General features: G+C 51.2%; 1 protein-coding gene across 7 annotated transcripts in view; it reads left to right on the top strand.

Annotated features, from left to right (window-relative positions):
- Window positions 1-27,042, top strand: part of DNM2 (dynamin 2) — a 106,401-nt gene that overhangs the window by 26,562 nt on the left and 52,797 nt on the right. For all 7 annotated transcript variants that reach the window (XM_064381864.1, XM_064381862.1, XM_064381861.1 and 4 more), the window contains exons 2-5: window positions 8,158-8,231; window positions 22,044-22,193; window positions 23,643-23,846; window positions 25,047-25,145. In XM_064381864.1, coding sequence (XP_064237934.1) covers window positions 8,158-8,231; window positions 22,044-22,193; window positions 23,643-23,846; window positions 25,047-25,145 — 527 coding nt within the window. The remainder of the gene's footprint in view (window positions 1-8,157; window positions 8,232-22,043; window positions 22,194-23,642; window positions 23,847-25,046; window positions 25,146-27,042) is intronic.

Genomic DNA, 27,042 nt, shown 5'->3' with positions numbered 1-27,042 from the left:
CAGGCTGGTGGTGAATGTTGCTGCCCTTTGCACGCAGCAGTCTGGGAACTTTTAGAAGCAAAATTGGATGAGGCCCAGGGCTCCTGGCGCTCTCAGCCTGGCATGCAAGGCCCTCTGCACATGCCCTGCCCCGTCCTCAGACTCTCCCCTGAGAGCTGCATCTCCGTCGCCCAGGCTGTGCCCTCCTGCGCCCGGCTCATTACAGTACCCCAGGCGCAGAAAGTTGCCTTCTCCTGCCTGTGCCCACAGCTCTGTGTACTCTCTTGGGCTTCACTCCCACCCAAGAGAGAGTTCTTCTGAAGCTGCGATTGTCCCTTGTCTGTGCTGGGCACTGGTGGTGTCTGGGGCATCACCATTGTCCTCACCGTGCCTGGTGCCTCAGACACAACCAAAGCAGAGTCACAGGACAGCACAGGCAAACACCAGAGGTTCAAAGCTGGGCCCTGGCTGGGAGTTACTGGAGAGTCTGCTTAAGACATGCTCACTCAGAAGGCCAGGTGGTCTGGTGGTTAGACAGCTCAGGCCACCCCTAGATGCTGTGTGACCTTGGGCAGGTCCCCACCCTCTGGGCCTCTTTTGGATCTATGAGGTTCTTAATGAGCACCCAGTCTGGGTGGTGCTCAAAATGGAACCAACAGGCACATCTTAATGGATCTGGTCATGGTTAAATGGGTTAATAGGCAGGTGCAGTGAGTTCAAGACCAGCCTAGGCAATATAGTGAGACCTCACCTCTACAAAAAACTTTTAAAGTAGGCTGGGTGCGGTGGCTCATGCCTGCAATCACAGCACTTTGAGAGGCTGAGGCGGGTGGATCACTTGAGGTCAGGAGTTCAAGACCAGCCTGGCCAACATAGTGAAAGCCCATCTCTATCAAAAATAAAAAAATTATGTGGGCGTGATGGTGGGCACCTATAATCCCAGCTACTTGGGAGGCTGAGGTAAAAGAATTGCTTGAGCCTGGGAGGTGGAGGTTGCAGTGTGCCAAGATTGTGCTCTTGCACTCCAGCCTGGGCGACAGCGAGACTCTGTCTCTTTTTTTTTTTTTTTTTTTTTGAGACACAGTCTCACTCTGTCACTAGCACCAGGCTTGAGTGCAGTGGTGCAATCTCCGCTCACTGCAACCTCCGCCTCCCGGGTTAAAGCGATTCTCCTGCCTCAGCCTTCTGAGTAGCTGGGACTATAGGCACACACCACCAAGCCCAGCAACTTTTTGTATTTTTATTAGAGACGAGATTTCACCATGTTGGCCAGGATGGTCTCAATCTCTTGACTTTGTGATCCACCCACCTTGGCCTCCCAAAGTGCTGGAATTACAGGTGTGAGCCACCGCACCCGACCAACTCTGTCTGTTTACAAACAAGAACAAAAACAAAAACTTAAGGTGGTGGTAGGTACCTGTGGTTCCAGCTACTTGGGAGGCTGAAGTGGGAGGATCACTTGAGCCATAGAGTTGGAGGCTGTAGTGAGCCATGACCTTACTTACCACTGCACTCCAGCCAGGTCAACAGAGTGAGACCCTGTCTCTATTTAAAAACAACACGAAAAGGCTAATAATCCATGAAAGGTTCTCAGTGCCTTGCTTGGCATAGTCAGTGTTGAATAGCTATTAGCTACTCTAAGCTTTTTTGGACTCAGTAATGCGTATGATGCAGAATTCAAAGATGTCGGAGAACGTGGAGTGGCTCCCTCTCCACCAGGCCCCAGCCTCCTCGGGTCCAGTTTTGTTTCTCTTTGGTTGTCTTAGTCACAGAGTACAGACTTTCTTTTATACCTTTTCTCCTTCCTACCTTCCTCCCTCGCTCCCTTCCTTCCTTCCTTGCTTCCTTTCTTCCTCCCTCCCTCCCTCTCTCCTTCCCCCCTCCCTCTCTCCCTCCATCCTCCCATCCTCTCTCCCTGCCTCCCTTCCCTCCCTCCCTTCCTCCTTTCCTTTCCTTCTTCCTTTCCTTTTCTTTCTTTTTTCTTTCTGCCGTAAAACTGATCAGTATCAACCTTTTCTTTTTTTCTCACTTAGTACACCCATAAGGGAATTACATGTCTAGTAAAGACAGGCTCTTTCTTTTTGTGTGTCTATTGCTGCATACTTGCATGGATAGACCATAATTTATATATAAATAAACATTTTTTAATTTTAATTTTTATTTTTTTGAGACAGAGTCTCACTCTGTTGCACAGGCTGGAGTGCAGTGGCGTGATCTTGGGTCACTGGAACGTCCACCTTCCTAGTTCAAGTGATTGTCCTGCCTCAGCCTCCTGAGTAGCTGACAGTAGGCACTTGCCACCAGGCCTGGCTAATTTTTATAGTTTTATAGAGACGGGCTTTCAAGTAATTCACCCACCTCGGCCTCCCAAAGTGCTGGGATTACAGGTGTGAGCCATTACGCCCAGCCATATATCTTATATATAAGCTGACTGAAAAAATATATTTTCAATCAGCTTCCTTAGGTTGAATGTAGTTTATATTTAACTAGTTCCCCTTTTCTGGGCTTTACAATTCTTTGAGAGCGGAATTTTTCATCTTACTGGGAAACTAACATGATTGTAACAAATCTGTGGGCAAATTTTAATGGAATGTCTACCCTGTACTTTTGTATCTTAATCTTCATGTACAGGTTCTCCTCGACTTGTGACCTCTTCCTAAGATTTTAGTTAGATATAGTTAATCGCATAAATCTTAAATGTATATCTTGATTTTTTCTTCTCTTTCTTTTTTTTTTTGGTGACAGGGTCTCTCTCTGTTTCCCAGGCTGAGTGCAGTGGTGCAGTCATGGCCTCAGTCTCCTGCGGCCTCAGTCTCCTGGGCTCAAGTGATCCTCCTGTATCAGCTCCTGAGTAGCTGACACTACAGGGGAATGCCACCATGCGCAGTGAATTACTTTTGATAGAGACAGGGGCTCATTATGTTGCCCATGCTGATCTCGAACTCCTGACCTCACCCACCTTGGCCTCCCAAAGTGCTGGGATTACAGGTATGAGCCACTGCTCCAAGTTTTGATTTTCTTTTTTCTTTTCTTTTCTTTCTTTTTTTTTGTTTTGAGACAGAGTTTTGCTCTGTCGCCCAGGCTGGAGTGCAGTGGCGCAATCTTGGCTCACTTCAACCTCTGCTCCCAGGTTCAAGCGATTCTCCTGCCTCAGCCTTCCTGAGGATTACAGGATTACAGGTGCGCACCACCACACCCAGCTAATTTTTGTATTTTTAGTAGAAATGGGGTTTCACCATATTGGCCAGGCTGGTCTCAAACTCCTGACCTAGTGATCTGCCCACCTTGGTCTCCCAAAGTGCTGAGATTTACAGGCGTGAGCCACGGTGCCTGGCCCAAGTTTTGATTTTCTAATAAATGATTGTGCCTTGGGACCTACTGGCTAGATCAAGATGCAGGACTTCTTCCTAGTCTCAGAAGTTTCTCATGCCCCTTCCAGTCCATTTCCCAAAAGGGAACCACTGCCCTGATTTCTATCTCCAGAGACGAGCTTTGCCAGTTCAAGTTCAGGTCCACCCTGTGACTCAGCAAGGGAAACAAGGACGTGTGTCTACAAAAGGCACATATGAGAATGCTCAGAACAGCTTCATTTGTAATAAATTTAAGCTAGGAAGACCCCAAATGTCCATCAAGTGGTGAATAGACAAGCAAACTGTAGTCCATTGGTGCAATGGACAGTTTTGACCATGAAAAGGAATGAACGTCAGACCCACTGGACAGACAGGATGTGATTTTATCACACGCTGCTCCCATGTTGTTTTATCGTTGACATCTTCCATTTGCACACTTCAGAAATAGTCATTGAAAGGGTGGAGCTGGGGCACTGTTTCGAGGGGCACATGCCGTCACTGCTGCTGCTGGTGATTCTGTGTCTAGCCAGCGCCCCATGGTTTCTGACACGCTGCATTTGTCTTTTTTTTTTTTTTTTGGAATGTCACTCTGTCGCCCAGGCTGGAGTGCAGTGGCACGATCTCGGCTCACCGTAGCCTCTGCCTTCCAGCTTCAAGCAATTCTCCTGCCTCAGCCTCCTAAGTGGTTGTGGTTACATGCCCACCTAGAGTTTTCTTTTTTTTTTGTATTTTGTATTGTTTTTGTTTTGAAACAGAGTCTCACTCTGTCACCCATGCTGGAGTACAGTGGCGTGATCTTGGCTCACTGCAACCTACCCACCCACTCTTGTTCAAGCAATTCTTGTGCCTCACCCTCCCAAGTAGCTGGGATTACATGCGCCCACCACTACACCCAGCTAATTGTTGTGTTTTTAGTAGAGACAGGATTTCACCATGTTGGCCAGGCTGGTCCCGAACTCCTGACCTCAGGTGATCCACCTGCCTTGGCCTCCCAAAGTGCTGGGATTACAGGCATGAGCCACCATGAGCCTGAGGTGATCCATCTGCCTTGACCTCCCAAAGTGCTGGGATTACAGGCATGAGCCACCATGAGCCACCATGAGCCTGAGGCGCTGCATCTCTGATGTGCAAGGTGCCAAGTGTCCCTGCCTCTCAGGTCCCTACCTGTGAGCTAGGTGGCCTGGGTTCTGGGAGGGCCAGGGCTCTGTGTGCTGCTTATAGAGTTAGTCCCCTGGGAGGGCCTGGTGTCTACTGTGTCTGCTGTGAAGGGGAGGCAAGGGCCCGTGCTGAGAGATGACTTTGGGTTCTGCGACCTGTACTGGGGAGTCCCCTCATACTGTTTGCCTCGCTGCAGTCACTCCACCTTCTGATTGACGTAGCTTGTTCCCTCCATCCCCCTGCTCAGAGAGCTCTCTCCAGTTATCCAAGCCCCCAACCCTTCTTACCCCGAGGTGTGTCTTCCTTGCACCCACCCCATCAGAATGTTGGTGCCAGTGTCACCAGCACCTCCCAAGTGCTCAGGAGCCAGTGACAGAGATTTGCTTCTTCTCATGCAAGCCTCGAGCTGTGACCTTGTCCAAGTCTCGTATCCTCTTTGTGCCTCAGGCTCCTCATCAGCCAAATGGGAGGCTGACGGGAGGAGAGTACAGCTCAGGCATCAGCGTTAACTGGGCGTGTTGCGTGACAGGCAGGGCCCTCGGGCTTTTTGTCATGCTCAGGAGTGCGGCTTGAGGACAGGTAGCATCCCAGGCCTGGAGAGTGGACTGTGCTGCCTGTGGCTGCAAAGACAGGATGCAAAGGCCAGGGTTTGTCCCCCAGGGTCTCCCCTCTGTCTTGCCTCCTTCTACCCTCCTGGCACTTCTCCGTCTGGTCTATTCCCAGGTAGTGGCCATCCACCTCCCAAACCACCCTTGGATCTGCCTAGGGCCTGTCTACTGCCCTCCGTGCCCCTGCCTGCCATATCCCTGGTCTTGCCCCTGATGTCACTCACCTGAACTACAGCGGTCCCCCCACCTGCTTCCTGCTCCCATCCTCTTCCCTGCAGCAGCCAGAGGGGGATTTTCAAAGCTTACATTTGTTAATAATATGGCCAAAGCTTACATTTGTTATAATCCATCCCTGAATCCCAGCTGGTGGCCTTGCTGTAACAGTGATGACCAGCCTCCTCATCGTAATCCCCAGCACCGCCTCCCCCCAACCCCCAGTGCTGACCACTGGAGGCTGCTTCTAATACTTCACTGCCCTGCTCTCCCAGCAGCGCCCCATGGGGGTCTTCATAACTCTGTTGCCCGTCAAGATCTCTTTTTTCATGCAGTCCAGGCTGCAAGCTCCCTGAGTGCTTGGACTGACCTGTTTTGTGGTCACTGCTGTGTCTTTGCACCCAGCCAGAGGAAGTGCTTCAGAAGAGGTGGAACGGCCTCCCAGCTGACGGGGCTGGAACCCATCGTTCAGGGTGTGTGGCAAGAGAACATCATTTCCCCCGACTCCACCCACTGGGTAATACATCCCCAGGAATTTCCAGTGCCCAGCCCTGGCTGAGAAACAGTTCTCCTGGAACCCTCCAGCACCCCGTTCAGGGGTTCCCAGCATGGGTAGGGCCACCCGCCAGCTGGGAATGATTGTAGTATTAGTGACACTTGGTCAGGGACTCAGGATGCTTGGTCCAGGACCCTGGAACTGTCTCATTCTATACAGGACACAGCTGTACAGTACCAATGGTCCTGTGTCCTGTATAAATTGTTAACAATGCAGACATTCATCTTGGTATAAAACCTGTTTGAATTTCTCTGTGCCAGCTGAGTGTGGTGGTTCACACCTGTAAACCTAGCAATTTGGGAGGCCAAAACGGGTTGATTACTTGAGGTTGAGTTGAAGACCAGCCTGGCCAACATGGTGAAACCCCGTCTCTGCTAAAAATACAAAAGAATTAGCTGGGCATAGTGGCACGTGCCTGTAATTCCAGCTCTTCGGGAGGCTGAGGCAGGAGAATTGCTTGAACCCCAGAGGCAGAGGTTGGAGTGAGCCAAGATTGTGCTACTGCACTTAAGCCTGGGCAACAAGAGGGAAGCTCTGTCTCAAAAAGACAAAAAAGGGCCGGGCGCGGTGGCTCACGCCTGTAATCCCAGCACTTTGGGAGGCCGAGGTGGGTGGATCATGAGGTCAAGAGATCGAGACCATCCTGGTCAACATGATGAAACGCTGTTTCTACTAAAAATACAAAAAATTAGCTGGGCACGGTGGCGCGTGCCTGTAATCCCAGCTACTCAGGAGGCTGAGACAGGAGAATTGCCTGAACCCAGGAGGCAGAGGTTGCGGTGAGCCAAGATTGTGCCATTGCACTCCAGCCTGGGTAACAAGAGCGAAACTCCGTCTCAAAAAAAAAAAAAAGAAAGAAAGAAAGAAATTGCCTAGAACCTTTCACCATTTTATGTGAAACAGCAGAATTCCTTTTGAGCCTTTAATGTACTCTGAGCCTACTGTTCCTACTTCAGTGCCAACTGGAAGCTTTCATTTTCCTTTCTGAGGGTACAGGTGACGTCCTGTCTTCCTTCCTGTTGGAATCCTGGTGTATTCACTGTAAGTCAGTGCAGGCTACTTCCTTACATCTTCTGGGGTGGTTGTGCCTGACACTTTTCCATTGTGAAAGACATAGGGTATGTATTTTTCTTTTTTAAATTATTTTTTTGGTGATAGAGTCTTGCTCTGTTGCCCAGGCTGGAGTGCAGTGGCCTGGTATTGGCTCACTGCAACCTCCGCCTCCCGAGTTCAAGCGATTCTCTTGTCTCAGCCCTGGAGTAGCTGGGATTACGGCTCCTGGCACCACAGCTGGCTAATTTTTGTATTTTTTAGTAGAGATGGGGTTTCACCATGTTGGCCAGGCTGGTCTCAAACTCCTGACCTCAAGTGATCTGCCCACCTCTGCTTCCCAAAGTGCTGGGATTACAGTTGTGAGCCACTGTCCCCCGCCAGGTTATGTATTTTTCTTAAACAGCTCTATTGAGTGGTAATTTACATTGTGCGAAATTGATCCATTTCAGAATTAGTGGTCTTTAGTCATTTTATAGTAATTTTTTTTTTTTTTTTTTGACACAGAGTCTTGCCCTGTTGCCCAGGCTGGAGTGTAGTGGTGCAGTCATGGCTCAATACAGCTTCAGCCTCCTGGGCTCATGCCATCCTCCTTTCTCAGCCTCCCAAGTAGCCAGGACCATGGGCATGGGCCACCATACCCAGCTAATTTTATTTTATTTCATTTTATTTTTTGTAGAGATGGGATCTTACTCTCTTGTCCAGGTTTTTACAGTTAATTTTAGTAAACATCACCATAGTCCAGATTTAGAACATTTCATCACCCCAGAAAGCTCCTTCCCTCCATTGGCAGTCACTCCCTATTCCCACTTCCAGGTGTCCACTGATCCGTCTTGACATGAAACAAACTATTTTGTCATCAGTAACTTTCCTTGTATTTTACGTGTATACATGTGGCATTATGTTGATTTAAAACAGGTAGGAAATGCATTGATCTCTTGAGTATGGGGGAAATTTAACAAATACATGTCAGGGAATGGGCCCCCTGGGAGTGCTGGGGGTGGGGCACAGCCTGCCAGAGGAAAATGGTTCTGGTCACCATGACTTTTGATGCAGACCCTTCTGAGCTCCTCACGCCTCAGGACCCTCCAAGACCAGAGCATTCCCCAGGGCCCAGCTGGGGTTGGTGTCTTTGCTGAGGTCGCCCAAATTGCAAGACAGAGTTGCTTTACCACGTGTTGTCACACTTCCTGTCCCTTGATCCGGATGAATGAGTAATTTCTGTCCCTTTCCCCTCTCACAGGGACTTCCTTCCCCGTGGGTCAGGAATCGTCACTCGGCGGCCTCTCATTCTGCAGCTCATCTTCTCAAAAACAGGTAAGGTGGGCTGGCCTGAGGTTCAGCAGGAAGTGAATGTAGGTGTGGTGACCAGGAGGAGCCAGAGATGGAGGGTGGAACTTGGGTCCCGGGCTGTCATTGGACATTGAATTCACGTGTTCCACGTCTATGAGGAAGTTGCAAAACGGCTCTGTGAACACTTAAACACCCACACTGCAAACCCTCAGCTGTGACCAGCATGCCAGGTGCTTTCTGTTTTTGTTTTTTTTTTTTTTTTTTTGAGACAGAGACTCGCTCTGTCTCCCAGGCTAGAGTACAGTGGTGCAATCTCAGTTTACTGCAACCTCTGCCTCCTAGGTTCAAGCAATTCTCCTGCCCCAGCCTCCCAAGTAGTGGGGATTATAGGTGAGCACTATAATCCGGCTAATTTTTTGTATTTTTTTTTTTTTTTTTTTTTTTTGAGACGGAGTTTCGCTCTTGTTACCCAGACTGGAGTGCAATGGCGTGATCTCGGCTCACCGCAACCTCCGCCTCCTGGGTTCAGGCAATTCTCCTGCCTCAGCCTCCTGAGTAGCTGGGATTACAGGCATGCACCACCGTGCCCAGCTAATTTTTTGTATCTTTAGTAGAGACGGGGTTTCACCATGTTGACCAGGATGGTCTCGATCTCTTGACCTTGTGATCCACCCACCTCGGCCTCCCAAAGTGCTGGGATTACAGGCGTGAGCCACCGCGCCCGGCTGTATTTTTTTTTTTTTTTTGAGATGGAGTTTCGCTCTTGTTACCCAGGCTGGAGTGCAATGGCGTAATCTTGGCTCACCACAACCTCCGCCTCCCGGGTTCAAGCAATTCTCCTGCCTCAGCCTCCTGAGTAGCTGGGACTACAGGCGCGCGTCACCATGGCCAGCTAATTTTTGTATTTTTAGTAGAGACAGGGTTTCATCATGTTGACTAGGATGGTCTCGATCTCTTGACCTCGTGATCCACTCGCCTCGGCCTCCCAAAGTGCTGGGATTTTAGGTGGGAGCCACCACGCCCAGCCTAATTTTTTGTATTTTTAATGGAGACAGGGTTTCACCTTGTTGGCCAGACTGGTATTGAACTCCTGACCTCAAAATGATCATCCCACCTCGGCCTCCCAAAGTGCTGGGATTACACATGTGAGCCACTGCACCTGGCCCCATGTGTGCTTTCAATATGACATAGTAATCCAATGTTGCTGAACCCTTTCAAAATCAGTAGCAGACACTGTGACACATCCATCCTTCCCACCCTAGTACACCTCCCCATGCAGTAAAACACCTGTCTACAGAGTCTCAGCACCATGCCCCAGAGAAGGAGCCATTCCTGCAGGTCATCCACATCCTAGTCCCTACTTAGCATGTCTCCAGTTGTCCCCAGATATCTGGCTGGTTTTGCAGCTGCTCTGCTCAATCCTATGCTATACTCTTTTGTTATGTCTTCTTCTCTTTTCATTAAAACAGGCTCCTTTTTTTTTTTGAGACAAGAGTCTCACTTCGTCGCAAGGCGCCAGGCTGGAGTGCAGTGGGATGATCTCGGCTCACTGCAACCTCCGCCTCCTGGGTTCAAGCAATTCTCCTGCCTCAGCCTTCCGAGTAGCTGGGACTACAGGTGTGCACCACCATGCCCAGCTAATTTTTTGTATTTTTAGTAGAGACGGGGTTTCACCATGTTGACCAGGATGGTCTCGATCTCTTGACCTCGTGATCCGCCCACCTTGGCCTCCCAAAATGCTGGGATTACAGGTGTGAGCCAATGCGCCTGGCGTTTTTTTTTTTTTTTTTTTTTTTTTTCCTTTTTAAGAGACAGGGTCTCACTCTGTTCTGCAGGCCATGCAGTGGTGCAGTCATAGCTCACTGCAGCCTGGACCTCCTGGGCTCAAGCAATCCTCCCACCTCAGCTTCTTTGGTAGCTAAGACTACGGGAGCACCCAACATCACACCCAGTTGATTTTTTTTTGTAGAGATGGGATCTCACTATGTTACCCAGGTAGGTCTTGAACTCCTGGCCTCAAGCAGTCCTCCTGCCTCAGTTTCCCACAGTGCTGGGATTATAGGCATGAACCATCATGCTAGCCCTTGACTATTGCTTTTTATTTTTTATTGTATTTATTTATTATGAGATAGAGTCTCACTCTGTCACCAGTCTGGAGTGCAGTGCTGTGATCTCGGCTCACTGAAACCTCTGCCTCCCGGGTTCAAGTGATTCTCCTGCCTTAGCCTCCCGAGTAGCTGGAACTACAGGCGTGTGCCACCATGCCCGACTAATTTTTGTATTTTTAGTATAGACTGGGTTTTACCGTGCTGGCCAGGATGGTCTCCATCTCTTGACTTTGTGATCTGCCCACGTCGACCTCCCAAAGTGCTGACAGATGAGCAAACTGCATTTTTTTTTTTTTTTTGAGATGGAGTCTCTGTCACCCAGGCTGGAATGCAGTGGCATGATCTTGGCTCACTGCAACCTCTGCCTTCCAGGTTCAAGCGTTTCTCGTGCCTCAGCTTCTTGAGCATCTGGGACCACAGGCATGAGCCACCACACCTGGCTAATTTTTTTTTGTTTTTAGTAGAGACGGGGTTTCACCATGTGGCCAGGCTGGTCTGGAACTCCTGAGCTCAAGTGATCCGCTCACCTCGGCCTCCCAAAGTGCTGGGATTACAGGCGTGAGCCACTGTCCCTGGCCACAAACTGCATTTTTAATGAGTCCCTGGTGATGCTGCTAGTCCCTGGCCACACCACTGGGAGAACCTGACCTGCTAGGTGGAGGCTTGGAGCAGAGACTGTCCAGGTTCCAATCCCGGCTCCTAGGGAGGGACTGCCGCTGTGTTTCCTGTCTGGGCAGTGAAGATAATAACATCACCTTATTGTTAGCCTTGAAGAACACATTATGTAATACATGTTGGGGAGGAGGGGAGAGAAGAAGCAAAGAGCCTTGGCCAGGCGGGAGCATTCAGGGCAGACCTGACCAGTGCCTGACCTGGATGAACAGATGATGGCTTCCTGACGTCTGTCCCCACTTTACAGAGGAGGGAGCTGAGGCTTCCTGACCACTTGCCTTTGGGCACATGGGAGCATTGTCTCTAAAGCCCACCCTTGAGCCTACTCTTGGGGAATGTAGCCTTAGGCCGAGGTGTGGCTTGACCAGATCCCTGTGGCTGTCAGAAGAAAAGGGACCACAGGGCCACTTGCTGGGGCCACTGCTGGGGCGGTGCCCTGGAGGAGGCAGGAGTAGGTGCTGGGAGGGCTGGGGGGTTGGATGTGGCAGCTGTGGTAGCGATGGAGACGTGGTTGCATCCTGTTGGGCTGGTTGAGGGGATGCAGGAAAAGGGAGTTCCAGGGGTGTCCCACGTATGTGGGGCCCTTTCCTGCCTCCCAGCTTGCACCCCCATCCCTGCCTGATCATGGCAGTTTCAGTCTCTTTTTTTGTTTTGTTTTTTTGAAGCAGGGTCCTGCTCTGTTACCCAGGCTGGAGTACAGTGGCACGATCTCGGCTCCCTGCAAGCTCTGCCTCCCAGGTTCAAGCAATTCTTCTGCCTCAGCCTCCCAAATAGCTGGGACTATAGGCGCACACCACCCAGCCTGGCTAATTTTTGTATTTTTAGTAGAGATGGGGGTTTCACCATGTTGGCCAGGCTGGTCTCAAACTCCTGGCCTCAAGTGATCCCCCCACCTTGGCCTCCCAAAGGGCTGGGATTAAAGGTGTGAGCCACTGTGCCCCGCAAATTTTTAAATTGAGATGAGGTCTTGCTATGTTGACCAGACTGGTCTCAAACTACTGGGCTCAGGCGATTCTCCCATTTTGGCCCCCCAAAATGCTGGGATGACAGGTGAGCCACTGTGCGTGGCCAGGCTCCAGTCTTGTATTGCTCCAAGTAGGTGCCCACTCTGTGCTGGGCCTCAGTTGATCGCCAGGGAGGCAGTGTGAGCACCTGACATGGTCTCAGCCCCCGAGCCTCAGCCTGTGAGTGTCTGTTGGATTCACCTTTGGGTTGGGGGCCCAGAGAGAACATTCTAGGTAGGGAAACAGTATTAGCAAAGCAGTGAGGGGTGGCTTGAGGTTGGGGAGGGGCCAGGAGGCAGGAAGGACTGGGACTGGCGGGCATTTTGAGGATTCAGGCATCGGGAGCTGATGGTAGGAGACCACTGGCTGCTATGTTCAGGAGGGACAGGCAGGGAGCAGAATGCAAGTGGGGGAGACTGGCATGGTGCGAGGCAAGAGGTGGTGCTGGCAGATGACGGGCAGTCTAGAGTGTCCTCCAGGCCAAGTATTAAGCAGCATAGGCGCCCGGCTGGAGGAGGTGGGTGGGACGTAGGATGCCCTACTAACAGGAGAGGAAAATGAACACATTTCATTTCTGGGTGATTGCTGGGGCCTGTGGGGTCTTCTTGGGGATACCCTGGACCACGTGGTTCCTAGGGATTGGAAGCTGACTCTCCATGACCACACTCAGAGCAAGGCTGCCACCCTTTACTGGCCTGAGACTTGTTAAAGTGACTTCCCTCTCTATGCCTTGGTGGCTTCATCTGTAAAAGGAGGGTGATGGTGGTGCTGCCATTGTGGCCGTGGCACCCCACTGGCTTTGGTGTGGCTGTCTCCTCCTGTGGGGTCTGATGTCCAAAGACAAGGCCCCTGCAGCTTGGCTTTCGTCCCCTTCTGATTCCGGCGATGCCTGGTGTGGCCCAGGTTGCCCTCATTCTGACCATTCCCAGTGAATCATGACTTCTAGCGGTAGAATTTTAAACATTACTTAAGACCACAGCCACCAGGAAGTTTGGTGGCCCACAGGTGAACCCTGCCCTCATTGGGAAGGAGCCCCATAAACTCTGGGTGCCTGGGACTGTTCCTGTGTGGAATGTGCATGGCAAGGCCCTGTGAGCCACCCCTCCCCACTGCCCTTGGCCTTGAACTGGACTTTGGTCTGCTCATGGGAACCAGGGGAGAGATGTCAGGACCTGGCTCCAGGCCTTGTGGCCCTTGCCAGTCTCTGGGAACCTCACCTCCTCCTGATCCCCAGCTGCTGCCAAGATCCATCTCCCCGCTGATTCTCAAGCCCAGCTTGCTGGTTCCCACTGCCGGGCCTCTGTGCTCACTGTGCTGCATACCCAGAACGCACAGTGCGCTGTGTGCCGCTGTCTCTGCCGCTCACCCCTACTCAGTCACTTGCCACCTTCGTACCCTGCAGCACAAGTTATGCTGTTGTTTTTTCTTTTTCTTTTTGAGATGGAGTTTCACTCTGTTGTCCACTCTGGAGTGTAGTGGCCTGATCTCGGCTCACTGCAACCTCCGCCTTCCTGGGTTCAAGCAATTCTTCTGCCTCAGCCTCCTGAGTAGCTGGGATTGCAGACATGCGCCATCACTCCTGGCTGATTTTGTATTTTTAATAGAGATGGGGTTTTACTATGTTGGTCAGGCTGGTCTCAAACTCCTGTCTTCAGGTCTTTCTCTGCGCCAGCTCCACAAGGGCAGGCACAGCAGTCGGCTCTGTCCAGCACAGGGCCTGGCACTGAGCAGGTGCTCTGCAGGCACGGGCCAAGTGAGAGAGCTTAAAAAGTTGGTGCAGTGCTCCTTTTTTGGTTGTTGTTTTTTTTTTTTTTGAGACACAGTTTTGCTCTTGTTGCTCAGGCTGGAGTACAATGGCGTGATCTCAGGTCACCGCAACTTCCGTGTCCCAGGTTCAAGCAATTCTCCTGCCTCAGTCTCCCGAGTAGCTGGGATTACAGGCATGTGCCACCACGACTGGCTAATTTTATATTTTTAGTAGAGGCGGGGTTACTCCGTTTTTGGTCAGTCTGGTCTCGAACTCCTGACCTCAGGTGATCCCCCCGCCTCAGCCTCCCAAAGTGCTGTGATTACCGGTGTGATCCACTGTGCCCTGCCCACCTATACCCCTTCTTGCCTACTGGGTGGGAAGTGACGGAGTTCCTTTACCAAGTTCCTTCCCCTAGTGAGCCCTGCCCATCACTCTGCCATTCCATCTGCAGCCTTGTGTCTGGAGAGCAAACCAAGCTGGCATGCGTCAGGCTATGGGCTGGCTGGGATGCCAGCCCAGGCTGTCACCTTTCCTGTGGCAATGTGTCCTGGACCTGGAGATGCTTGCCTGTTGTCTCGGATCAGAGAGCTCAAGGGCTAAATGGGCGTGGGAAGTGCTGTGTGCTGTGCCCGCTGAAGGCTCGGAAAAGTCTTGAGTGAGTGGATCCTGCCTGCTGGCGTAGCCAGGGTAGCCAGGGTCTCCTGATGGTGGCTGAGCCCCAAGTTGTTCCTCCCAGTCATGCCTGCATACGCCAGGTTTGGGAAAGGCAGATCTCCTCTCCTTGCCTTCAGGGACAGCCTGGTCATTGTGTTCTTTGCTAGGGGGACGATGAGAAGATCCAGGGCCAGCCCAAGTGTGCAAAGCACTGGGACCCTAGCCCGGCCCCTTAAGATTCCCTGAGACTAACAGCTTAGCCGCCTGTGAGCTCCCAGTGGGATTTAATCACAGTCTTTTTTTTTTTTTTTTTTGAGATGGAGTTTCACTCTTGTTGCCCAGGCTAGAGTGCAGTGGCATAGTCTTGGCTCACTGCAACCCCCACCTCCCAGGTTCAAGCAATTCTCCTACCTCAGCCTCCCAAGTAGCTGGGATTACAGGAGCCCACTACAACACCCAGCTAATTTTGTAATTTTAGTAGAGATGAGTTTCCTCCATGTTGGTCAGGCTGGTCTCCAACTCCCAACCTCAGGTGATCCACCTGCCTCAGCCTCCCAAAGTGCTGGGATTACAGGCATGAGCCACTGCGCCCTGCTTGATCACAGTCTTATGGGATCCTCGGCACTGGGTTCTGTGTCATTGTATTTTGGGGAAACAGGTGCTTAGAGAAGGGTAAGAACCCGGAGCTGGGTATGGCTAGGCTGTGAAGCCCTGAGGTAGCCCGAAAACTCTCCTCCCTCTCTCCCTCTCATCACCTCCCCAAACCCTGCTGTCTTGCCTGTCTGGCTGAAGGCAGGTCTTCCCAGCAGGACCTGGGCATTTCAAAATTCTTTACCAATGCAAGCAGGCACATGATTGGTGTGCTTTGAAGTTTGGGAGGGCCATCTTCTGACCAACAGCCTTCAGTCACTCTGGGCTTCCACAAGCTCCTTTGAAACCAGAGGCTCCAAAGACCTCCAGGATCACTAGGAGCCTTGCTCTGTTGCCCAGGCTGGAGTGCAGTGGCGCGATCTTGGCTCACCACTACCTCCACCCTGAAGGGTTAGGGTCCCTGCCTCAGCCTCCTGAGTAGCTGGGATTACAGATATGCGCCACCATAGAGATGGGGTTTCTCCATGTTGGTCAGGCTGGTCTTGAACTCCCAACCTCAGGTGATCTGCCCACCTCGGCCTCCCAAATTGCTGGGATTACAGGCATCAGCCACCACACTCAGCCTAACTTTTTAATTTTTTTGTAGAGATAGGTGACTGTGGCCTCTGGCAAGGGCTGCTTCTTCCTGTTCTAGGCCCCCTGACCCTGAGAAGGTGGCAGCTTGCACTTGTGGCTCGGCTCCCTTCTGGGGACACCTCTCAAAAAGCCTGAGGTGGGGGATTGACTGGGGCCCCAGTGGGGGTTCCTGGGGGGTGATGTCCTAGGTTAGAGCACATATGCTTTGTTTAATGGATTTTAATTAAGCAGCTACTGTATCTGAGATGCTAGGGGAACCGTGATTCACACCAAGTCCCTGCTCTCTCAGAGCTCCAGTGTCAGTAGCAGGACACAGGCTTAGAGGGAGGCAGAACCTCTCTCTGGAAAAACCCCCAAGTGCAGCCACTGGGCCCACAGTTAGGAGGCCCTGCGGTGGGTGAGGACGGCTGACTCCCTGGCCTTGGCAGCGTGATTGCTGGACGACCACCTGGTTTATTCATTTATTCCTGCTGTGCACCAGACTGGGTCCCTCAGAGTCCCCAGGGCCTGGTCACATGCCAGCTGCAAGCCTCTCAGAGGGGGCCCAGGCTGACCCTCCTCCCAGGGAGCCCTCCTGGCTCAGGGTGCCTGGCGATGGTGGGGGTGTGTGTGGAGCTGTCAGAACGCTTTGCTGTTTGCCCAGGAACTGGAGGAACAGGCTTTGGTATCTGGAAATGCCGTGTCTGCGGAGGGTGGCTGTGTGGTATGGCTTGATGGCAGGGACCAGGACAGGCAGAGCCAGGGGTGCCTCAGTGGCTTGGTGACTTGGCCTTGGCTGCTGGAGACGTGTTGACAGGGAGCTCGGTGTTAAGGCCTCTGACTGATTGTTTGGGTCAGTGGATTCTTTAAAAAAAAAATTATTTCATCTCCAGCACTTGAGCACATGCAGCGCTCCAGAGCCCCAGGCTAGGCCCTCTGCTCTCTTTCTCTTTTTGTCGTTGTTTTGAGACAGGGTCTCCCCCTGTCACTCAGGCTGGTGTGCAGTGGCATGATCACAGCTCACTGCAGCCTCAACCTCCCGGATCAAGTGATTCTCCTGCCTCAGCCACCCGTGTAGCTGGGACTACAGGCTTGCATCACCATACCCCCTTAACTTTTTTTTTCGAGATGGAGTTTCACTCTTGTTGCCCAGGCTGGAGTGCAATGGCGCCGTCTCGGCTCACCGCATCCTCCAGCTCCCAGGTTCAAGCGATTCTCCTGCCTCAGCCTCCTGAGTAGCTGGGATTACAGGCATGTATCACCATGCCCGGCTAATTTTTTGTATTTTTAGTAGAGATGGGGTTTCTCCATCTTGGTCAGGCTGGTCTTGAATTCCCAACCTCAGGTGATCCGCCTGCCTTGACCTCCCAGTTGCTGGTATTACAGGCGTGAGCCACCGTGCCCACCCTAACTTTTTAATTTTTTTGTAGATAGGATCTTGCGATGTTGCGTAGGCCGGCCTCCAATGATTCTCCCACCTCAGCCTCTGAAAGTGCTGGAGTTTCAGGTGTGAGCCACTGTGCCCAGCCTGGTGGAAGCTTTTAAACCTCTGTTGGGCCGGGCATTGTGGCTCACACCTGTAATCCCAGCACTTTGGGAGGCCGAGGTCGGTGGATCACCTGAGGTCAGGAGTTCAAGACCAACTTGGCCAACATGGTGAAACCTCGTCTCTACTAAAAATACAAAAATTAGCTGGGCGTGGTGGCATGTGCCTGTAATTCCAGCTACTGGGGAGGCTGAGGTATGAGAATAGCTTGAACCTGGGAGGCAGAGGTTGCAGTGGGCTGAGACTGTGCCACTGCCCTCCAGCCTAGGGGACAGAGTGACTCAGTCTCAAAAAGAAAAAAAAAAAAACCTCTATTGACCTGGCATCCAGCATTTACTTCCACCATGCCAAGGAACCCTGTGAAGAAGGGCAAGCAGCTGGACAGACCTGGTCAATGGCTGGGCCTTTTTCTCAGGTGTGGTTCTGTTGCTTACTGACCCACTAGGGAAGAAACCACGGTTTTCTGGCACCTGCTCTCCACTTCCTTCGCCCACATGAAGGGGTTGGCAGACAGCAGAAGGATCTAGGAGGGGAGATCACAAAGATCAGGGCCCTGCCTTCTCTGATCCGCTGTCAGTTCGCAGCCTGCATGTGACAACCAGGGAAGGCACTGTGCTCCTAAGCCCAGTGTGTGGGTCCGGCCCCTGGGTTCCAGCTCCTCCTCGTGGCTGCCCCTGACCTTGCAGACTTGGGTCAGGCAGGTGGTCCTTCCTGGGCGTTTCCCAGTCCCTGCCTTGGGGGATGGCCTGAGGTTCCAGTGGAATCTTTTTAGCTCAGACACCTAAATTTGGCTTGTTGGGGGTGGGGAGTTGTAAATGCCCCCGAAGCCTATGGCAGCTGGGCAGGCAGAGCCTCCATTTTCCCACCTAATATGCACGAGTGTGCCCCTGGGACACAGCAGCGACCAAGGCAGATGGGCGTCCCTGCCCTGGTGGCATGGACATTCAAGGCAAACCTCTATATTAGACTTTGTCAGATGGTAGTAAGTGTTATGGGGAAACAAAGGCAGGGGAGAAGGGGGCTGGGTTAAGTAGTCGCTGTGGGGAGAGAGACCTGCAGGAGGTGGGGATGCTATGTGACTTGAGAGAGCCGCTTGCCCTCTCTGGGCTCCCACCTGTGCATGCCGGGGAACGACGGCCCACTGCCCGGGTGCTCTCTTTGCCACATCACTCCTTGGGGCCTTCTGCCCACCAGCTGCTCAGATGGTGGCTGTGCTGGCTCTGCTCTTCTTGTGCAGGTGTCGACTCTTAAGTCTCCACACGGCGTGTTATAATGCCCATTTTATAGATCAGTAGACTGAGACCTGGGCGGGCCCTCTGACTGCAGACTGAGCTCATTACTGCGCGCAGCTGGGCTCTGGGGTGCTGCAGCCACAGGTCCTGGCTCCATCATTATAGTCCAAAGTGAGCTGGCTCTGATGGGGAAGGGGACCAAGATGCCCCACTCGGGAAAGCCTGCCTGGGAGAGGCGGCAGCCAGGCAAGCCCGGGAATAGGAGGAGGTGGGGCTGGGCCTTGCAGACACCACACTTGGCGGGGCAGAGGCCTATTGGAGAGAGGGCCCGTGTCCTTCCCCCGAGCCCGTCTTCCATGCCGTGTCCCCCTGCACTCTTTGAAGGGAGATGGGTCTCTTTCAGGGCTAAGCTGGGGTCCTGGAGCCAGAAGAGAACTCATATTTGCTGTGGGGGGTTGGGAGCTGTTCCATTTTTAGTGGCTGCTACAGGAAGAGCGGCCGAGTGTTTCCTCTTGTCTCTTCAGAAGGCTGGAGTGTGACTGTCCTTGGGAACTGGGCCAGCTGATAGCAGGGCTGGGGGTGGGGGTGGGGATCCTGAATCCTCCATCAGATGTCCTCATTGTCCCGATATGGGTGGCCAGTGCCTGTTCTGGCCACGGTCCTCAGTCATCAGAACCCACTGAGTCTGTCCCTGACCCTGCAGAGAGGCGACGATCCTTCCAGTGGCCTCATAAAGGCCGTCTGGCTTGGGAGCCACTACCTGGAGCCGAATTTATGAGTTCCCAGTCCCAGCTCCATCACAGAACTTGGGTTAAGGCCCTTAACCCCTCTGGGCCTCAGTTTCCTCATCTTTGAAATGAGGATCTTAGAGATGCCTACCTGTCAAGGGACTTGTGAGGTGCAACCAGATCACACGCAGGGCCTGGCCAGGGTGCCGTAGCTTCTTAGGTCGCTATGATGGGATGGCGAACCTCCTCACACTCTGCTTTCTGCTTTGATTCTACACTTGGCCAGGGGTTCATCTCTCTCTTTGCCTTTGCTTGAGGCAGTTTGTGGCATGGCTGTGTTATTCACGTCACCAGGTCTCCTCCTGGTGGACATTGAGGCTATTTTCAGTTTTTTACTCTTAGAAATGACAAGGCAATGCACATTTTTAATGCATCTCTGTGGTGGGTCAGGTCTCTGACTTATTTGCCAGTGTGACTTATTATCCCTTTCTTTTTTTCTTTTTCTTTTTGAGACAGCGTCTTGCTCTGTCGCCCAGCTTGGAGTGCAGTGGTGCGATCATAGATCATAGCTCACTGCAACTTCCAACTCCTGGGCTCAAGTGATCCTCCCACCTCAACCTCTGTTGTTAGTCCATTTTCACGCTACTGACGAAGACGTACTTGAGACTGGGCAATTTACAAAAGAAAGACATTTAATGGACTTAACAGTTCCACGCAGCTGGGCTGGGGAAGCCTCACAATCATGGCAGAAGGCAAGGAGAAGCAAGACACATCTTACATGGACGGCAGCAGGCAAAGAGAGTGAGAGAGCTTCTACAGGGAAACTGCATGTTTTTCTTTTTTTTGAGACGAAGTCTCACTCTTATTACCCAGGATGGAATGCACTGGCAGATCTCAGCTCATTGCAGCCTCCGCCTCCTGGGTTCAAGCCATTCTCCTGCCTCAGCCTCTTGAGTAGCTGGGATTATAGGTGTGCACTACCATGCCTGGCTAATTTTTTGTATTTTTAGTAGAGATAGGGTTTCACCATGTTGGTCAGGCTGGTCTCGAACTCCTGACCTCAAGTGATCCGCCTGCCTCAGTCTTCCAAAGTGCTGGGATTACAGGTGTGAGCCATCATGCCTGGCCAGAAACACATTTTTAAAACCATCATATCTCATGTGACTTACTCGCTATCAGGAGAACAGTACAGGGAAAGACCTGCCCCCATGATTCAGTTATCTCCCACTGGGTCCTTCTCACAACACTTGGGAATCATGGGAGCTACAAGATGAGATTTGGATGGGGACACAGCCAAACCATATCAGCCTCCCAAATGACTGGAACTACAGGCGCGTGTCAGCACACCTAGCGAATGTTTTAAATTTTAGAGGTGGGGTCTTGCTGTGTCACCCAGGCTGGTCTTGAACCCCCTGGCTCAAGTGATCCACCCTCGACCTCCCAAAGTGCTGGATAACAGGTGCAAGCCACCGTGCCCAGACATTTCTCCCTTATTTTTAGCATCACTACAGTAGCTGTGATCTCTGAGCTTTGGGGATCTCTCCTCCCCAACATTTTACTGTGAAAAAGCAAAGATCTGGAAACGTCAAGGCTTTGTACAGTGGATACCTGTGTGCTTGGCAGCCACCTTCTGTGATGAACATGCTTTATAATTGCTTTGTCCTGAATCTGTGATTCAGGACTGGATTTCTCTGGTTTCCTGGAGGGCCCACACTCCTTGTCAGTTACTTACCTTGTTTCCCTTCATCTCAGTCTTGCTGTGACTTCAGACACCCCCAGGTCTTACGTATACTCAGGGTCATGCCCAGAAAGCATTTCTCCTGAGGGGTGTGTGCCTAGGTAGGGGACACCCTTGAATAGCCAGGGGGAGAAAGAAAGATGCAATACAACCATTCCCTATACCTTGCGGGTTCTTTGGGGAAGAAGGACAAGTGAATGCCGTGGGAAATAACCTTGGGGTTTTATGGAGCTGGAATGTGCTGGTGGCCCCACGATCCCATAAGGACATGGGCATCGGACTCCCTTGATTAGGACTCACAGCAAGGGAGGTTCTGCGGCATCACCTTAATCATATGGACTCACCTTCTCTCTGGGTGATGCATCCCGATACTTCCTCTTCTGTTCGTCAGTCAGTCAACAAATAGGCCAGATGTGGTGGCTCATGCCTGTAATCCCAGCACTTTGGGAGGCTGAGGCGGGTGGATCACCTGAGCTCAGGAGTTTAAGACCAGCTTGGCCAACATGGTGAAACCCTGCCTCTAGAAAAATTAGCCAGGCCTGATGGCAGGTGCCTGTAATCCCAGCTACTTGGGAGGCTGAGATGGGAGAATTGCTTGAACCCAGGAGGTGTAGGTCATAGTGAGCCAAGATTGTGCCACTGCCCTCCAGCCTGAGCAACAGAGTGAGACTCTGTCTCAAAAAAAAAAAAAATCAACAAATAAACGGCTGGGCATGGTGGCACATGCCTGTAATCCCAGTGCTTTAGGAGGCTGAGGCAGGGGATTACTTGAGCCCAGGAGTTCAAGGCTACAGTGATCTATGATCACACCACTGCACGCCAGCCTGGGTGACACAGTGAGGTCCCGCCTGTAAAAAACAAAACAAAAAAACCAAAGAAACATTGGTGATTGGTCATGTCTACCTGTTGATTTTTTTTTTAATTCATAATATGTCATGACATGTATTAATAGTTTGCAAGGTGCCACGTGGGAATGTCCTCCTCAGGATCTGGAAAGGGCTCAGTCTATTCAGTCTATAGGAACCCCCCCCACCCCCCTGCAGAACACTTGTCATAAGAATGAATCTGTCACTTCCCCATTCCTAGAGTGACGATGACTGGATCATTACTTTCACTCAACAAAGCATTTCTCCCCGCAGTCTGTGTGTGCCCCGCTCACAGTGCTTTCTCATTTTCAGCATCTCTCTTCCCTTTCCAGAATATGCCGAGTTTTTGCACTGCAAGTCCAAAAAGTTTACAGACTTCGATGAAGTCCGGCAGGAGATTGAAGCAGAGACAGACAGGGTCACGGGGACCAACAAAGGCATCTCCCCAGTGCCCATCAACCTTCGGGTCTACTCGCCACACGGTAGGCAGCACGGGTGGGGACGCATCACTGACTGTTTCTGGTCATTCGTGGACAATGCTATGGTGAGACTGTGTGCTTCCGCTCATGGTTAGCACGTGTCCATTCACAAACAGTTGATATTCACACGCACATAGCCCCCGGCTCTGTATCGTCCCACTTGTGCTAGGTTTATAGTACCCAGACCTCTGTCTCAGCTCAAAGGAAGACAGAGCATGCCAGGAAGATATTTGGAGTCATGGGGGATTGCAGCCGTTTGCCCCTTTTACCAAGGGCAGCCACTACTTGGCTCAAGGCAGCCAGATCTGTTGGTGCATCAAGAGAGGCCAGAACCAGACTTTTGTAAAATATCCTGATTCTCTTTTTTGGAGACACATGTCTCGCTCTGTTGCCCAGGTTGGGGTGCAGTGGCGTGATTTCTACTCACTGCAACCTCTACCTCCTGGGTTCAAGCAGTTCTTGTGCCTCACCCTCCCAAATAGCTGGGATCACAGGTTGGCGCTAATACACCCAGCTAATTTATTATTTATTTATTTATTTATTTTTGAGACAGTGTCTCACTTTGTTACCCATGCTGGGGTGTAGTGGATGATCTCTGCTCACTGCGACCTCTGCTTCCTGGGTTCAAGCAATTCTTCTGCCTTAGCCTCCCAAGTAGCTGGGATTACAGGTGTGCAACACCCCACCTGGCTAATTTTTGTTATTGTTGTTGTATTTTTAGTAGAGATGGCATTTTGCCATATTGCCCAGGCTGGTCTCGAACTCCTGAGCTTAGGCAATCAGCCCTGCTCGGTCTCCCAAAGTGCTAGGATTATAGGCGTGAGCTACCATGCCTAGCCCACCCAGCTACTTTTTCTTTTATTTTTTTTTGAGACAGAGTCTCACTTTGTCACTAGACTGGAATGCAGTGGCGTGATCTCAGCTCACTGCAGCCTCCACCTCCTGGGTTCAAGTGATTCTCCTGCCTCAGCCTCATGAGTAGCTGGGACTACACCCAGCTAAGTTTTGTATTTTTAGTAGAGATGGGATTTCACCATGTTGGCCAGGATGGTCTCGATCCCTTGACCTCGTGATCTGCCTGCCTTGGCCTCCCAAAATGCTAGGATTACAGATGTGAGCCACCATGCCCAGCCTCAATCTGTTTGTCCGTAATGGTTCTTTGGTATTAGCTGAATGGATAGGCTGAAACTTACTTGGTCATTTAGATCTATTCCGTTCTGAACTGTGCTGATTTAGAACTGTGTCATTGAAATGGAGTAGGTAGAGGTATCTGTAGGATGAGATGCTAGAAGGGGAGTTACTAAATCAGAGGTGTGGTTCAGGTGGCGTGTCAGGTGACATCCTCAGGTCTGAGCCCCACCCAGGAACTTTGGTACTCAGCTGGGTGACTCCAGGCCTGTGTGTGTCTTCCCTCTCCTAACTCAGACTGCCTTTCCCACTGGTTTCCCTCAGTGTTGAACTTGACCCTCATCGACCTCCCGGGTATCACCAAGGTACCTGTGGGAGACCAGCCTCCAGACATTGAGTACCAGATCAAGGACATGATCCTGCAGTTCATCAGCCGGGAGAGCAGCCTCATCCTGGCCGTCACGCCTGCCAACATGGACCTGGCTAATTCAGACGCCCTCAAGCTGGCCAAGGAGGTCGATCCCCAAGGTAACCCTGAGCCCAGGGCAGCAGCCTCCTCTTCGAGGTGCCTGTGAGCATGGGACTTGTCCAGCATCCTTGGTTCCAAGTCACTGGTGTTCTCTTTGATACATGGCTGCTTTAGGAAAAGACCTCCTGGAACATAGCACTTTCTCCAAGAACCAGCAGTGCTGGGGGGCATCTCTGGGAAGTCACTGTGTGGCAGCTGGACACTCCTTCTCCTTGGACATGGCAGTGCCCATGTTGCCAGGGCGGGAAGCTGGTCTAGGGCTGGAGGAAGAGCCCAGCACTCCTCAGGTCCCATCTAGATGTTACTCCACTCCTTGAGGCATGGTCCCCTCTTAGTCAGAACGGGTATTTCAGTCCTAACTCAGATTGCTGATGTGAGGACTTTTGAACATTTGGGTTGTTTCTGGTCTTCTGCATGGTGAGATCATCTATTTCCATTCGAGTTGATGTCCCTGGGTCCCTCTATTCAGATCCCTCTACTCAACCCTCACTGCAGAATGTGAGCAGGAAGGGGCCCCAGGGAGGGCATAGCTGTGGCTCCCATGATGCCCAAGTTGGCACCCACCAGAGATCTTCGCTCTGGCTTTCATCTATCTCCAGTGTCTCATGCACATGCCACACATATAACACACAGGGTTAGCACAGAGCCTCAGTCCTCAGCCCCCGTGGAGGAGCGGTGGATCTGCACATGTGAGGCTTTGCTAGGAGGACGTCCTTAACTCTGGAATGACTTATAGAGAGGTGGAATTGGATGGGATCGTTTTCAGAGTGGAATTTTAGCCATTCAGGGCAAGAGGTAGCCCTAGAAACAGTCGCTTCAGGCTCAAATGTTACCTGGGGACTTTGCTGCCATTTGGAGAGTCCAGCATCAAAATCTGGCCCAGGAATCATGTTTCCGTGAGGTGTCCCTAAGCCTGCAGCAGCAGAGGTTGTCCTTGATAACACAAGTGAGAATAAGGGCCAGCATTTATTATTTGCCATGTGCCAGACTCACCCTCATGACCACCTTCTGAGATCAGGGCTGTGACCATCTCCATTTAACACATGGGAAATTGGGGTCCAGGCCAGTGACGTTACAGCTTTGCCAGGTGATGTGACCTGGAAGTTTCAGGGCCGATTGGACCCCAGGTGGCTTGCAGCTGCCAGCTGATGCTCTTTCCTGGTGGCAGGCTCTGACCTCTGACCTCCGGGCTCTTTCAGGCCTGCGGACCATTGGTGTCATCACCAAGCTCGACCTGATGGACGAGGGCACCGACGCCAGGGATGTCTTGGAGAACAAGTTGCTCCCATTGAGACGAGGTGTGGCTTTGGGGGTGCTGGCGAGGCAGGAGGACGGGTGGGGTCTAGTGGCATGTCCTTATCATTACTGAAACCCTGGCACCTGTTCCCTGCCTGCCCGGAAGTCGCTGCTTCTCCATTTCACCGTAATTCCTTCTTTCTTTTCCCTTTGAACATATGTATCTTTTTCTTCTGATTTGTATGCGTTCGGTTTTCAAGTGCACAGTTAACACCTGCTGGTTTCTGGAACATTAGAAAACAAGCATATAGAAAGAGGAAACTAAACTCACCCGCAGCCACACTTCCCCCAGACAGCCACCAGTTACTCTTCCTCGGCTCCCAGCTCCCTGGGGTTTATAACTTTAATTAATTTTTTAATTACTTTCTATTATAAGCTTTTTTTTTAAATTTTTTATTTTTTAAGACAGAGTTTTTGCTCTTGTTACCCAGGCTGGAGTGCAGTGGCACAATCTCGGCTCACTGCAACTTCCGCCTCCTGGGTTCAAGAGATTCTTCTGCCTCAGTCTTCCGAGTTGCTGGGATTACAAGCACATGCCACCACACCCGGCTAATTTCTGTATTTTTAGTACAGATGGGGTTTCACCATGTTGGGCAGGCTGGTTTCAAACTCCTTACCTCAGGTGATATGTCCTCCTTGGCCTCTCAAAGTGCTGGGATTACAGGTGTGAGCCACCACACCCAGCCTATTATGAGCATTTTCAAACATTCCCAGAAGTACAGAAAAATGTTCAAAGAGCCCTTATGGATGGCTTCCTAAGCTTCCAGTTACTAATATCTGGCTAATAGTGATTATCCCAAATATCCTCACTTGCTATTATTATTTTCTTCCATGAAGATTTTAAAACAAGTCTTAGGCATTGGCTGTTTGAGGTGGCTCACGCCTGTAATCCAGTGCTTTGGGAGGCTGAGGCAGGAGGATCCCTTGAGGCTAGGAGTTCAAGACTAGCCTGGGCAATATATCAAGTCTCATCTCTACTAAAAATTAAAAAATAAGCCGGGCACGGTGGTGTACACCTGTAGTCCCACCTAGTTAGGAGGCTGAGGTGGGAAGATTGCTTGAGCCCAGGAGTTCGAAGCTACATTGAGCTGTGATCATACCACTGCATACCAGCCTGCACAAACAGAGCAAGATCCCACCTCTAAAAAAAAAAATTCTACAAATCCTAGGCATTGTAGCATTTTACACATAAATACCTAGACCTCTCCTTGGCATCCCCGTTTTGTTTTTGGGGTTTTTTTTTGAGATGGAGTCTTACTTTGTCACCCAGGCTGGAGTGCAATTCAGTGGCGCAGTCTCTGCTCACTGAAACCTCCGCCTCCTGGATTCAAGCAATTTTCCTGCCTCAGGCTCCCAAGTAGCTGGGATTACAGGTGCCCGTCACTACGCCTAGCTAATTTTTGTATTTTTAGTAGAGACAGGCTTTTACCATGTTGGTCAGGCTGGTCTTGAACTCCTGACCTCAGGTGATCCGCCCGCCTTGGCCTCCCAAAGTGCTGGGATTGCAGTCATGAGCCACCGTGCCGGCCCCCTTTGTTTTTTTCTGTACCATTCATTTGTGGAAGAAACCAGATCACATTCCACATTGGAGATTTGGCCAATGACTGTTCCCTGTTAGTTGGTAATTAGATCGAGACAGAGGCCTCATCAGGTTCAGGTTCAAGTTTAGGTTCAGACCTTTTGTTAGGAGTAACCTAGATATTTTTTATTTTAAAAATATTTTAACTATTTTATTTTATCAGAGCAGCAGTTTTAGGTTCATAGCCAAATTGAGAGGGCGATAGATTTCCCATAAGCCCTGTAGCCCCAGACATCTATAACCTCCCCTACTATCAACATGCTTAGCAGAGCAGTGCATTTGTTAGAACTGATGAGTCTACATTGACCCATCGTCACCAC

The sequence above is a fragment of the Aotus nancymaae genome, unplaced genomic scaffold (genome assembly GCF_030222135.1).
Source record: "Aotus nancymaae isolate 86718 unplaced genomic scaffold, 86718_ANA_hifiasm-v0.15.2.pri h1tg000028l, whole genome shotgun sequence".
Classification (NCBI taxonomy): domain Eukaryota; kingdom Metazoa; phylum Chordata; class Mammalia; order Primates; family Aotidae; genus Aotus; species Aotus nancymaae.
This window is presented reverse-complemented; position numbering and strand designations above follow the sequence as displayed.